The sequence below is a fragment of the Drosophila suzukii genome, chromosome 2R (assembly GCF_043229965.1).
Source record: "Drosophila suzukii chromosome 2R, CBGP_Dsuzu_IsoJpt1.0, whole genome shotgun sequence".
NCBI classification, from domain to species: Eukaryota; Metazoa; Arthropoda; class Insecta; order Diptera; family Drosophilidae; genus Drosophila; species Drosophila suzukii.
Window position 1 is genome coordinate 10,471,670 of NC_092081.1, and position 15,501 is coordinate 10,487,170.

The window sequence follows — 15,501 nt, forward strand, 5'->3', positions numbered from 1 at the left end:
GAAAGTAAAACAAACTAATTTCCCTGGTTTCCTTTGAGTGGTGTCCTCATTATAATGCATCCACTGAGGGTTGTTGGCCTTAACAGTTGCCGGGATACGAACAGAACAACCACTCCTAGGGGTGACCAATCCACCACCAGCTGTTCCTTGGCCAAAACCGGTTCTAGCCGCTTTTGCCAATCCAAACAAAGGTCCTCATTGTACTCATTCCAATGAATACGGCAAGAAATCGATAAGATCTCTGCACTGATAGCACCGGCTTTTCATACAAAGTGTAACCCACCTACCACTTATATGGTCCGAATGTCAATAGATCTCGTTATGAATTATGGCAAATGACGCGTGTCTCGGTCACACCGATACAAAATGGAATTCAAATAGAAATAAACCATATATAGGTGCATATTTATGGAGGCAGTGAGTCCGCAGACAATTTGCCATGGCAGCAGGTAAAACTGAATGGAGAGGGGGCAAAAGGAGAAGGAAACGTGCCGCAGTTTTGCACCTGCCGCCTACGTGGCTGCCAAAGGGAATGGCAATAATGGAGAAAGAAAGAAAGAGAGGCAACAGCTGTGAAAATTTATCAGCTCGGGCTAAAGTTGTTAGAGCCTCAGACAAGTCAAAGATCCACACAGAGAGAAAAGTTGGGGATGAATTATATTATTTTGGTACTAGAAGATCTATCTGTATTAATAGATCTACTAATGTGGAAATTATATTAAAATATAGATAAGGTGTGCAATTTATATGATCTCAGCATTACTAGATCTATAACTCTGGATTTATAGATCTAGAAATGACAAGTTAGGATTATTACTCTGGATTTTGTCGAAATGATATTAATGTAGAAATGATATAATGTCGAAATGATATTAAAATATAGATAAATCGTGGAAATTATATTATTTCAGCATAAGTAGATCTATAACTCTAGATTTATAGATCTGGAAATGCCAAATTAGTATTATTACTCTGGATATATAGATCTAGAGAGCCGAAATAATATTATTTGCCCACCATATTTATCTTTTCTTATTTATTCAACTTTAATAATCATTAAAACACTACTCTAATTAGTTTTTGTAAAGAAATCATTAATAATAGACTGTTATTTTGGGTTTTTTCACCGTGCAGCCAACAACAACTGTCGTCATTAGCGGAGACGTTAGGCATTGAGCATGCTAAATATGGTTCCACTGAAGTTAGCCGACAACGTCGCCACAAACTAGTACAGCGGCAACTAAAGCTGCAACTATCCCAGCAACAGCCTCAGATCAAAAGCCAGACTGCAATGCAGTTAACAAACGACTCACAGAAAAGCTTATCTTGGGAAAAAATAAAATACTCCATTGGCTGGCGCGCGTTCTTATTAAAAGTCTAGTTTTCATTTTCAAGCAACTTACTTGGAGTACAGATGGAAAAAATAAGGATAAATCTGTATCAGAAATAAAACTCATGAAGATTTATCACTTAAATAATACTATCCTTTCTTTACAATAAACTATATTTGTAATTGGACTAAATTGTCTAAGGTTAGGTATTAATATTGTTAATTCATAAGTTAGCTTTTATTATTTATATATTTATTTATATTTACAAATTTTAAAAAACGTATCATATAAAAATGAAGAAGTGGGATTTTTGGCATTGTTCGGATTAATCAAACTCTTAATGTCTTTGTCAAAAAGATGTGACAAATTAAAAAAAAAACGCAGATGACTATTTTAAAGTGCTCTTTATGGTAATGGATCAAAATACTCCCACTTAATTGAAAAATTTATCAAAAATAATACCCCTTTAGAACAGATGTCAGATTTTTTCTCTGTGCCACCAGTGTAGTTCACAATATTTCCTGACTACCTCTGACTAATGGCGATCGTTAATAGCCGGCGTTATCAGCTGAGATCATAATAACCCAACTGAACTGAACTGACCAAGCGACTGGGCTTTCAATTGAGTTGTGCAAAAACAGTGTTTACCTTCTGATTCGAAACTTGCCGCCGAACACCATCTTCAAGTGGTAGACGGTATCCAGTATTGTGAAATCCAATTTTGGTTGGGAAGAGCAGCACACACACACTCACACACTCGCGGGGAGAGATATATGATCTGCAGGTTAGACAATCCCAAAATGACAACAAAATAAACCGAACTTTTGCGTGATATCTTGCTTCCTTTTGTCTGCCAGTTATTTGTGCAAATGCTATGCAGTTTGTTGGCCCAACATTTGAACCCGTCGCTGAACTTCCTTATTTTGGTTTACGTTTTTTTTGGCGATCAGGAAGTCGGGACCCCCGAAAAAAAAGCACATGAAATTGATACACATGCAGGCAAGTGTCACGAGAGTTTTACATTTTTAATTGCCGAGCTTCGAATGCCGAATTTCCAATTTCGATGGCAATTGCAATTGATTTATATTTAGTATTATATTCACACACGCGTCAACTAGCGCGATACGTCCGAACGCCTCGGCGGATTTCACTCGTTTGAAGTTGCGGCAACGTCAGCGGGATGATGGCCACAAAAACACGGCACACCAAACACAAAAGACCTTAAACACACTCCAGTCAAGAGCCGGTTCGCTTAAGAGATGGTTTAAGGGAGGGAATTGGATGGCTAAGAGAGAGGGGACTCTCTTTGGGAAACCTTTTAAATGGCGGCTTAAAGGTCTGTTGGCCCAACATAGTCACTAGCCAGGAATTCTGGTAGGTAAATTGAAAATAAAACTTAAAATTCGCCATTAACTTCTAGTAGAACCCTAGAAGTTTATGATCAGCGGTTATTTATGGGCCTATGAATTGAGACATTTATTGAGAATTAGAAAAAACTGCTGTTCCTAACTTTAATGGTTTTTGCCTAACTTAAGATCTTTAAGCAGGCACGCTCTTTATAAAGAGAGAAATACCAATATCATCTCTTTACTTAGTTGTTGGGCATAAAAACATAGCATACTTTCTAGCGCTATCTATATCTGTATTTACTAAGACCAAGCACAAAAGTAGGCCACACTTTCTGTAAATGTAAAAGACCAAAGAACCTTGTACAAACCATAAAAGGTATAAACATATTCCTGATCCCCATGTATACATTTATATTCCTGTCCTCCGCTATCAAGATTTTTCTCGGATTAAACGAGCTTTATTATTATAGGTACTGAAACTAGCAGTACCAAGCCCCCGGGCCCATTAAATTCAATCACCTTTTGTTGCCTGTTCTCATCGCCAATCTGTCGCTGCTGTTGCATCGTCATCGGAGCAAAGTTCAATCGATCATTGGCTGTACTGTCGATATTTAGCCGTTGATAGCGGGCAGAAATTATGGCAAACACTTTGTTAAATGTGGCCAGAAAGGCAGCAAGGCAGCTAGGCTGGCCTGAAAGCCTGGCGACGTCGTCTAATCACGGCAACTGCATCGAAACAGTCGCGACTTGCGACTCGCTACTCGCGGCTGGATAAATTGAATTGAATTGTCTGGCCTGGCGTTTGCCATTATGTTTCGCTTGTTCCTTTTGCCACAGCGGCAACGCTGCGAATGAGTGATTTATAGCGCGCATACGACGCGTGGTCTGTGGTCGCAGCTCAATGCTGGCAGTTAATTCGAAAATAATACAGCCAAGACCTAGCTGGAGTGTTGCCAAATGGCCAAAGAGGGAATTAATTCGGCAAATGCCTGCACTTTGCCGACTTTTTGGCCAACGGCTGTGCGAGGCGATAATTAGAGGCTGTCAGGAGAACATATGGCACACCTCTCAGGGTTTTTTTGGTTTTTTGGCTCTTGGGTTTTTTTGCTTTACTGCTGTTGCTCTAATTGAAGTCGCTCGAAAAGTGTCTGCAGGTGAGTCGGTTCGAGAAATGCAAGCGATGACTGCCCTTTGCTCCATTTTCCGCACGCCAAACTTTCAAAATGCAAATTAGGCACGTTCGCGGTGAACGGCATTTGAACCCCCGACCAGGCTTAAACGACAACGAAGCCTCTGACAAGCCCATTTACAAGTTGCCAGCCAGATCTGCAGCAAAATCCCCCCAGTCAGGCTCAGCCCGAAAGCTGTGCCACAAATTGTGTCAATATTTGTCTCGTGCTGGATGCTGCTGCTGCAACAAATCGTGCCGCAAAGGTCTCCCCCGGTGTCAACTGAGCCACCAAAGAAAACCAAAACAAAAACTAAAAACCCCCAAAAAAAAGGAACAACGGAGGAAAAAACATGACAGCCCATAGAAATTATTGAACATGGACAATGCACAGTGGGAGAGATACAATTAAGTAGATGTTTGGATTCATTGTTGGGAATAAAATGGGGGGATTACTTTACTTGGGTATTACTTAACCTTAATACTGTAGTGATAAAGGCCTTATGGAACTTGCTTACGTTTTTACTAACTATCTGAATTTATTTATAAAAGTCATGGGAACCTCAAGAAAGACCTAGAATATAATAAATTGAACCAAAAGATACATATGTAGAAAATATGTGCTATAGATTGTGGTAGTCGAAAGTTCAGCAATATGCATAAGGCCATAATGAAGTATCATAGGGCTATTAGGATTTTAAATCTTATATAATTGAACTGCTGATTTGTTTTCGGTTGTGGAAATGATATCTAAATGTAATACCTATAATAAGTTACCATATATTTATATGAATAATAAATATACAAGCGTGGAATACTAACTTTTCCCCTAAAGCAACACATTACTATTACTTGGAAATAGATAATCTTACATAATCCCCGGAAAGTTTATTTTTAATGACTCATATACATATAGGGATATGCAACCATTTACAACCTTTCAACCACTGTGCAACCACAGCTTGAACTCAATGTGCGGCTCTGAGTTATCTAATGCCCGAAAATTGGGTGCGATGCCATACAGTGAATGCAAAAAGTATGCGCACAGTGCGCTAATGAACCGCCCGGCGTTCATCTATCAATGTCACTGTATAAGCCCGGCCAAGAATGGACCTTTTGTCCCGCTGGCCGGATAAATTTCGATTTTCAATTTGATTGGCTTTTACCAGCACAATCAGAACAAAGAATTGAGTGGTGCCTGAATCATTTCGGTTATCTGGGAGGTTGGGGAACCTGGGGAGTTGGGGAACCTGGGGGAGTGGTGCTGCCCACACGCCAAGGAGCAAAACATAAATCGCTGTTCGGTTGACACATTTTTGTGGCCGCTCAGGTGGCAGCTCAATTGGCGTTTAGTTTTGGCGATTGGCAATTGGAGTCGGCCGGGTTTAGTGGGTCGAAAGCGAAAGTCGAGCTGCTCAGCGAGCAGTGTATTTCATAATCCAATTAAGCATTAGGCGACAGCTGATTGACGGCCATGCGGCGAAGGAAGCGGCTCATTAGCCAAGATCACCGAAGCTCGCTGGCTACCGTGCCACGCACTCCATTCACAGCTAATTGGATTCGATAAGGTCAAGAACAATGAGCCAGGGAGTGGTTCAAGCCCACGGATGCGACAGAGCTTACTGAATATTTTTTAGACTTGACGGAGGCGATCTTGTGCTGTGATTTTCCTAACTGAGGGTCATTGGATTGAGGTCTAACTTCTTTAATTTAAGCTACTAATAGGCTTTAGCAACTAGGAAGTGAATTATAAATATATAATATAGTATTATATCAAGGCTTGGCATACTGGGAATTCAGACTTTATGATAAATTCCAATTTTAAGTCTTTATTAAGATTTCAACTTTTGGAATTAACTTTGACAGTAATGGTTATACTTGGTTTAAAAGATGTGATGTGATGACTTGTAAATTGGAGAACAATTTGGAAGTTAATAAGAGAGATCTATAAAATTCTTTCGCCTAAAAACCAACTTAAAAACCATATTCATAGTTATGATTATGTGACCTAAGATGAAGTATTTCCGAGGTTAATTTATGAAGAGAGTTTCCCCACATTACTTTACTTGATCCAATCTATAACTCAACTTAACCATATAATATCATATAATATGAAAAACTCACCGTTTCTGCTGGTTGCTCTCCAGATTGCTGGCAATCACGTTGTCATGGGCGGCGGATCTGGCACGCGGCAATAGAGGAGGCGGTGGCGCCACGGAACTGGAACTGGCCACATTTTCGAGGATGGGCTGCGGTGTCGTGTGGTGCGGGCGCTTGCGACTGCTACCCCCACCGTTCGCCAAATGTTTGTGCTGCAATAAGGCAATGCGAATTAGAAAAATCTGAATCCAATTACAAAACAGAAGTCAGCACTGACGACCCACCTGCAAGCTCGTCGGCTTCTTGGGCACCAGAGGTGGCACCTTGGTGGCTCCCAAAGCTCCAATGGCTCCAACTGTGGCAACTGTGGGCGGTGGTGCTGCGTAGGCGATGCGACGTGTGGATGCCCCTGCGAAGCTGTTCCTCCGGTTCGGCGAGGGCGGTGGGCGTGGCTGGAGCACTTCCGGAGGCGGCGGCGGAGGCAGTGGCTCATCGAAGGTGTAACTGATGTCCAGCTCACTCTGCGGCGGTGGTGGCAACTCGGGCGACGGCACTCGGAGATTGGGATGCTTGGGCGGACGCTCGGGCGGCACTTGGCGGTGCTGCTGGGGGTGGTGCTGCTGGTGGGCCAAGGCGGCGGCCTGCTGGAGCAGCAGTTTGTCCCGCATGGGAGCGTATTCGGTGGCCGAAGAAGTGCGTCTGGTGGGCACACCCACACGTCCTCGTGGCGGCGGCGGTGGTGGTGGCATTCCGCAGTCGTTGAAGGAAATTTTCTCGGCGCTACCTATGTTCCTTATGCTGGGCCCCTTCACCTGACCCTGAGCAGCGCTATGGTGCAGTTCCCTGAACTCGGCATAGTCCGAAGCGGAACTAGAGCGCCTCAGCAGATTGGGCCGCAGACTGCCGGAACGACGTGGCGGTGGCGGCGGAGTGGGTGAACTGCAGTCCCGCGTCGACGAGGAGGAGGAGCTGCTCCCCGTGGGCAGACCCACCATTATGGGACTTAGGTTGTTCGGCAGCGACTTGCGCTCCACATGGAGCGCCTGGTAGGATTGCGAGTGTGGACGCAGCAGCTGCTGCTCCTCCTTCTGCTGCTGCTGCTGTCGCTCCACGTACGACTGCACCGCGTTCTTCTGGAGCGCCTTAAGGGCCGGATTCGAGAGGCGGTGCGTCTTGCTGGGCTCCAGGTAGGCGAACTTCGGCCGCTCCCCCAGCTGGCTGCGCTCGAAGTCGTTGATCCTCTCGGCCACCGAGTGCCAGGTGGGCTGCACAGTGGCCCCCGCTGGCGTTATCACAGGAAGTCTATGGGATATAAAGTTGGATAAGTGATTTCAGAAGATTCATTCAAATACCTTCAAGAAAAAAAGTTCTCAAAGGCAGCCAAGATCGATTCAATCTCAAATTCTCAAAATCAAGACTGATTTCGTCTGGAAAAACCTAATTAGACTACTTTCGTCTCTATAATAAAAACAGAGACTACTTTCGTCTCAAAAAACAAAATCAAGAATAAGTTAGTCTCGAAAAACAAAGTCAAGACGTCCTTTTTTTTCTATAGATAAATTCAAGACCACTTTTGACTCGAAAAACAAAAGCAGACTACTTTTGTCTGGGAAATCGAAATTGAGAGTACATTCCTCTTGAAAAACCATATCGAGAGCATTTTCGTCTTGATTTTAAGAACTTTTCTTCTTGAATAGGGGAAAAGGCGAGTTCCCAATGTGAGACCATTTGATCGTAGTACTTTTTCGACTTAAATCTTGTTGGGTGCATCTACTTACTTGGCGGACTTGTGCAGCCCCGAGCTGAACTGCGCCTTGGGATGCTGCACGTACTGCAAGGTGTTGCTGTGCACCGGCTCGGTGTAGGTGCTCACCGGGAAGAGGCGGTGGTTGCTGCGGTAGGAATCGATGCTATTCGTGGGACTCTGCTCCCCCATGTTGGGCGTACTGCAGCTGAGGGCCTGGGACTCTGGCTTTAGCCCTAGGGACATGGACTGCAGTTTGCTGGGCTTACCAGCCGGCGGTTGTGGGGCAATGGTGACCACGGCCTCACTGCTGGAAATGGTCACCGAAATGCTCGACTTGTGCTGCTGGCCAGTGGATCTTCCCAGGTGCTGATTCTGATGATTCTTCTGCTGGAGATCGCCCATGGAGTGGGATTGTCCTAGGAGGGAGCGAGGTTTCTCCGTGGGCGAGGCCAACTCCAGCAAGGAACTTTGTGTGCTCAGCTTGGACTGGTTGGAGTGGTGGCGCTGGTGGTGCTGGTGATCCTGCTGCTGCTGCTGCTGGTGGTGGTGCGACTGGAAGTGGTGCAGGGCCATCGAGGTGTGCACGGGTGGATAGCTGGGACTGTGCCGATGCTGGATGCGAAGAGGCTGCTGCTGCTGCTGCTGCACCACCACCGCGGCTCCATGGTCGCCACCCACCTCCTCCTCCTCCTCCTCCTCGGAGATCATGTTGGAGGAGCTGCTCTCGGTGGGTGAGATCGCCGGGGCCAGCACGCTCTCGCTGTGATGACGCTTGGGGGTCAGCACCCGGGAGCTGTGCACAATCAGCTGCGAGGAGGAAACTGCAATGCAAAAGGGGAGAACGGTTCAGTTAGGGCGTGTCCTCGGCCATTCTAAAAGGAGTTGCGGCTGAGCCAAGTAAAAGGGGGCCAGCAGCGAGCCAAGGTCGTGGGGGAGTGGGTTCGCCCGCCAGTCGCCCTGCATTTTTTGGCAACCTTCTCTTATTGCAACTGGCCAACCATTCACCCCCTACCAAGAAAACTGAACTGCCACTGTGACCCCACTCGATTTGTAGACACGATTGCTAGTTTTTGATCTTGTGTTGTTTTTTGGATGTAAATATGAATGTAAATTAACTAGGGGATATTAAGATTTAATATTTAGGATTATTATTCATTTAGGATTACTTATCAGAAAAAATTTAAAAATGGGAGATTGAACTATTGACATCATTGATAGAAAACTGTTACGCTAAACGTTGATGATGATTTTATTATGCCTGTTTTAAAGAGTTGCTTATATTTGCTAACCCTTTTATCATAATGCATACTTTTTGAATCAGAATGTTTTTAAGCTTATGTTAAAGAATTTCATATATAAATGTTTCTAGACTTAGCCATTGCAAGTTATAAACTTTTTAGTATGAGGCATACTTTAGATATGAAAAAAGCTCCCTATACAAATGTATCCTTTGCAAATGATAATCATTATATCATAATTCGTAATTAATTAAAAAAAAACAAATGGCTTAAGACATTTCGTAGAGGATTACAAGTATTTCTTACAAGACATAGAAAAGGAATATTTTGGAATAAGTCATATGTATATTAACAAAGGAAATGATTTAATACCTAAATATTTTAATAGACTGTGGGAACTTTAAAATTTGAAAAATTAAATTCCCTTTTAAATTATACAAACTGATAGATACAGTGATAAATATAATAATAATAATACTTTTGATGACAACCCCACGGTTGTGGCATTTCTTCATCTAAACTTACCCGATTCGGCGATGGCGCTATAGCCGGTGGCATGACTCGCCTCGGAAATATCGCTCATGGAGCCCAGCCATTTGAGGGTTTCCGTGGAGGAAGTGCTTTCCGAGCTGTTGTTGTTGTTATTGCTGCTGCTGCCGTTGCTGTTGCTATTGTTGTTGCCGGAGCTGGATGAGGAGGCGGAGGAGGAGGAGGAGTTGGCATGGGAATGGGAGTGGGAATGGGACTGGCGGGCCAGGAGGGGAATGGGCGAAGGCGCCACCGAGTTGCTGCAGACGGAGGACAGATCGTTCTCCGACCAATGATGCGACTGCCGCGACAGAAGATCGCTCTCCTGACGTAATCTGCAAATAGAACAACCAGTCGGAATTCCAGATTAGAGTTGGAACTCGAGTCAAAACTAAAGTACCGTCGAAGTGAGCTTTTTGGCAAATCATTGCGTGCTACAGAAATTTGCGATTTCTGGTTTCTGCTCTTCGCACGGCCGCAATTACTTGAATTTCTTGCTTAGCCTTCGGTGCGGGCAATAGAGCCAGAAGCGGACTCTCTTCGGTACTTGGGGCAAGTTCAGATAGATAGATAGATAGATACTCCGTCAGCCAGACAGATAGACAGACAGACAGAAAATAGAGCTAAAACCGGAGACGGAGACAGATCCAAGAAGACCTTGAGAGCCAAGCTTGAGCTGCTCGTTTTCGGTTTTATTTCTCTGCTCTGTCTGTATCTGTATCTCATGTGTTTGCGTTACCAAGAATGGTTTATGGCGTTTTTTAGTGTACAAATAAAATTCATAATTGTCGTTCGGCATTTGATGCGAGTATGTGCTGTGTGCGAGGAAAAACGTGTTTGCAATGCAGCCACACGGTGAGAAAATTACAAAGAAAATGTATTATCAAGTAAGACCTATGTCTAAAGTCTATCATCAACAATATATTTTTTTAACAAGCTAGAAAAGTAATTTGATTCTATTTTATGTTTCCTGTCTTTATAAACTAAAAATTGATCTATCAACTAATAAAAATTGCTTTTATATAGTCATTTAAAGCACAAAAAGCTAAGATATAATTATTTAATTGGTCTTCATTAAAACCTTTAATAAGTAATGATGGGGTAGTTAAATATTTCGAATGCAAGAAAGTAATTTACCAAATTTGCCTATACCTCTTAATAATAATTATTTATAATTATTTTTATATTACTTTTCTTAATATTACTATTTTTTCTCACTGCCTATAAAATATTTCCCCCTTTTTGCCGCGACAACTTACTTATCCAGAAATGGCGTGGCCGATGTGGAATCCGAACTTGACACATAGCTGTGGTAGCCCTCGGATTGGGCATAGGAGTTCTGCTTCTGGTGATGGAAGGCCGTCTGGTCGTAGTACGAGGAGGATCTATTGTTGTACTCCTCGAGGCCGGCCTGGGTTAATCCGCACTGATCCATCGATGAGCCATGGTGCTGGCTTAGTTGGCTTAGCTCTCTGCTATTGTGGTGCGGCATATCATCCTGCAAGAGATCGGACAAGAGAAATCGATGTTGCATAAGTTCGAAACATTTAAATGGTTTAATCATTAGTTATGTGACCGCTGCTGACCGGATAGCTCACATTTGCAAATGATCCGCAGCCATAATTACGGTCAAAGCTTAAGCGAAAAAAAAACGGGAGAAAAATTCAAACAAACAATAGTCCCTCGTACCTCCGGTCTTTCTTTTTCGGGTCTTGGATAGCTCATTAGATAATTAAGTGAAAATTATTGCAGTGCAGGCAATGCAATTGTCGACAAACAAACCTATTTGAAGTGCAGCGGCAATACCCAAAAAAACTTGCGATGTTGCCAAAGCATATATATTATGTACATAACCAGCAGGCAGATCGTGGGAGGGAGTCGATTTGAAATGGGGGGTCTATAAGGAGGGTCTATAAGGGGGCTCAGACGGATGCAGACAACAACCGCCAAGCGGAGCGTCCATAATAAGCCGGATTAAGTAATGGTGTGCACAAGGCGAGCGGATCGGAGCCACATGAGCAATGGGCTCCAAGCGGCGATTCGGTGATCAAGTTCACTGAATTGGGCGAAAATTTGGTAACAAAGAAATAACAGATCGATAACATGATCACGGCGGGTTTTGGGTTTTGGGTAAACAGAGCTTTACTTTGGTAAATTCATGGGTATTTAATATTTCTGGCCAACAGCTGTGTAAGTCGTTGAACCCCTATAATCTGGTACACGGACTACAAAATAAACAGGAAGTAGTTCAGTATCTCTAAGAATCATATTGCTCACTCATGCATAAACAGAATTAGTCACACATTTCCCTTAACTACTTTTGTATGCCTTTCATTTCATTTATTCTTATCAGCTGGATTTTATTGATTCATGTGCTTTCGCACTAACAGATTCATATTGTAATCACTGATTAATCACTGTATTGATTAATTGCAAAGATAAGCAAAAATTCAAGTCAAGGCTTTTTGTTTGATTTAATCTGCGAGAATATAGATTATGAATGCCGGGAAACATTTCAGCCATACTTTTACTTTTTACAACATAGCTGTCAGAGTCAGATCACAATAAAGTACTTGAAAAGTTTTACGACTTGGTAGGGGTAGTATTTGCAGTACAAACAGTCACAGTCACAGTTTTCCTTTTCAGGCATTTATTACCACAGTGATCACAGTTTATGATACTCCCACTCGGGCATATATTTGCCCACCGAAATTTGCCAGCACTCATCAACTCGTCAAGTCAATTTGGTTGCCAGCCCTCCTGTCGTATACTTAATTTTTGGATGTTTGCGCTTGCGACTCTCGTAAACCAAATCGAATTGTAAATACTCGAGCATAAAGCCGAAACACATGGAGAAATAGCGACTGGGGAAATATATATACACATATATAAGTCGACTCGAAATAAGACTAACGTTCGAAATAACGAAAACGAAACGTTACAAGACCAAGCCTTAAGCCACTTGACTGACTTGGCTTGAAGTCTCGATTGCATTGAGATTGGGGATTGTAGGGGTTTTTTATTTTTAACGATATATAGCTATACATATATATGTATATCGCCTTTTGTTGGTAGCTACGTGGGCAGCTGCTGCTGATTGTCTTTTTGACTTTGGCGCCACAAAAGCAGCTGAAAATAAATCAAAAAATCATAAATGCTTAATGGCAAATACATATAATAACAATAATAACGAATCACATGACTGACAGTTGCCGATATGCAATAGAATCGTTTTCTGGGTCAACTACTTAGGTCTGAGGTCTGTCTCTCCTTCTTTTTTTGTTGTTGGTTGGTTTGATTTTTTTTTTTGGCCTAGGGCGCATCACCAAGAATTTTAATGGTTCCAAGCCATTCTCCGAATGTTCCCAAGACCCAGACTCCGTCTCCAAGTGAAGTCATTCATTCACTCACCCAGTCAGTCAGTCATTCAGTCGATCGTCGTGCAGTTTCATTTCAGTTCGTTTGGATTTGGGGTTTTTTCTGCCCAATTGCCGTAATTATTTTGTCTCTCTAACGCGAATTTAAATCAGCAACTGTCCCACGGGGCCCTTTACTTTGCCTTCGCTGTTTTTTTTCCCTCCTATTTTTTTGGCCCATTTTATTCCTAGAGAAACCTCTCTGGCCCAAAACCCATAATTATCGGCCACAGCTGTGTGCCCATGTGAAATTGCTCTGGATGAGCAGCTCCGGCAGCACCATAAATCAATGGCCAGTGCCAAAGTCCGGGATGGAAATGGAAATGGAGATGGAGCCCAGGTCCGAGCGGGATCCGAAGATGGAGTTCGAACTGGTGCAGTGGGTCACAGCTGGGTCGATCCATTGGATCCGTTGGATCCGCTGGAGTGGATGGCTGGAGTGGGATTCTTAATGATCCCGTGCCACGGGCGAAATCAAACTTCCGTCCGAGAGCGAGGCGCGTGTTAAATAAATCACTTGATGAATTGTGCTAAGTGCTGGAATTGCCGCCTGCAGGAAAAAGCGAAACAAATTGCCTGGGAAACTGGCGGGGAAAGGCGACCTGACTGCGGGCATCTGGGCGTATGCGTAACATTTGTAAACCCATTAAAATTATATCAATAAAAAAGAGAGGAAACCCGCCAGCGAAACCTGTGGCTAGACTAGCGGGATAATAGTCACATTATTTGAGAAAGCATTTCTTTGTTTGTTTAACTCGGTTTCCGTTTAGTTTAATTGTTTTTTTTTCAATTCCCCTAATATGTATATGATTGTGTTACAGGGAACATTCATTTAAAACACAATGGAAATTTCACTTGATTTTATCGTTAACTTATAAGACATTTTGAGATTTGTAAAGGTCTTAAAGATATAACTTACAAAAGGATAAATAGATTTTTAAAATTTTTGTAAATACATATCTTAAAGATTAATTTTGCAATAAATGTTCTTTTTTTACATATGCTTTATTGTCTATTTTACGTGAAAAAAATATAATAAAACTCCAAAAATATAATATTTTAACATATTAAGAAGCATTTAAGTATGATTTATTTATTTTATAGCTTTTATAGATGTTCACAAAACTAAATCTTATATAAAAGCTTATATTTTTAGTATTAAGAATGGTTTTCAGAAATCAAGACTCCAACAAAATACGCAATATGCAAGTGTGAAAGTTTACTATATGGAAATTATACTGCCTGGCATTAGTCAGACTACTTTAGCTTACATTCAGTAGACTTTGTTTGGAAGTATCGCCGGCTATCACCGAAACGCTTGACTCATGCCTCGCAAGGGGGTCAGTAAGTCAGTTAGTCGGTTAGTCAGACTGCCAGTCGTTCTCCGTCACGTGATAAGAGACAGCAGCAGAGGAGGAGAAAGAGACGGCAGTAGAGCCAGTGAAAGAGACGGGGTACACAGACAGATTGACAGACGCCCACATGTCTCGCAAAAGATGCGGAATTCGCAGCGAGAATGCAGTCATCTGGAGATTTTCGTGTCTCCGATCGGCTTGGCATTTATTTTGGCCACAATGATTTCGTGAGGAAAATTTGTAAATTTTTCTTCTGTTATTTTTGCCACAGCTATTTTGATTTGCGTTTTCCATTGTCGCTGGCTTTTAATGGCCAACACGAATTTGACTCTTTCCAGCGGAGAGTCGGCCAAAGAAAAGAAATTGCAATCAAAATGCGAGCAAACGTGTCAGTTGCCAACGTGGCCAAGCTTCAGCTTCAGTTTTAGCCTTAACTTCAGATTCAGATTCAGCCTCAGCTTCAGCTTCAACCTCTCGGCTTCAGTTTCAACTTCAACTTCAGCTTGGATCGTGCTGCGATTTGGATTTGAATTTGGCAATTGGCGAGAGCACGAACGAACCGCAGAAGCCCGCGGGCCTCGAGCATTAGAATTGAATTGCAAAGAGCCCAAAAAACCCGAGTCCTTCCTACCGCCCTCCATCCATAGGCCCCGATCTCCCCACAACTGGGCTTGCGTGCTATATTGGCCATTTATCGTCAAATTAAACGCATATCGCTGTCAATCTGCGCCCAAATTGGACACAGTCACAAAACGGCAGTGCGAGCCGGGCCAAAAGTGATCGCACATTGGGTTGGATAATAGCAAATATATGTTTTGTAAAGGATTGCTGATTTGTAATTACTTCTGGTCACTAACTTCCTAACAACCATGTTTATCCTAAATGATTTATTGAGTAGTTTAACTATGAACGCAATGAAACTATCCGTGTTTAGCCTGTTTATACTACTCGCATCATTTAACATTCTAAAAATGATGCAGTGGGCACCATACCTATAAACCACTGTCTTCGTCAATATAGAAAATTTATAGTTAAATCAAGAGTTTCTAATATATATAATTTAGTATTGTTACATTTTCAAACCCTCGCCGAACTTTCGAAAAAGTTTTAACTTCTTCTACACATTGTATTCCCATCGAAAAATATTCTGTATGTACATTCTACTTTTCGTCGCAAGTCAATGATGCAGCCCCGTCCAAACATACTGTAATTTTTTAACAAGGAGTGATTCTTCTTTTGAAACTATATTAGTCTTACAAAGGTAAATCG

The 15,501-nt window shown here is 42.5% G+C and overlaps 1 protein-coding gene across 2 annotated transcripts in view; it reads right to left on the reverse strand.

Annotated features, from left to right (window-relative positions):
* Window positions 1–15,501, reverse strand: part of Shrm (shroom) — a 48,112-nt gene that overhangs the window by 18,359 nt on the left and 14,252 nt on the right. Inside the window, exons 3-7 of one of the 2 annotated variants that reach the window (XM_017074393.4) lie at window positions 10,721–10,959; window positions 9,459–9,796; window positions 7,727–8,516; window positions 6,233–7,250; window positions 5,973–6,160 (exon numbers count right to left, since the gene is read on the reverse strand). In XM_017074393.4, the coding sequence (XP_016929882.3) occupies window positions 5,973–6,160; window positions 6,233–7,250; window positions 7,727–8,516; window positions 9,459–9,796; window positions 10,721–10,959 (2,573 nt within the window). Of the gene's footprint in view, window positions 1–1,979; window positions 2,486–5,972; window positions 6,161–6,232; window positions 7,251–7,726; window positions 8,517–9,458; window positions 9,797–10,720; window positions 10,960–15,501 lie in introns of those variants that run through there. The other variant, XM_017074394.4, reaches the window with a different exon arrangement.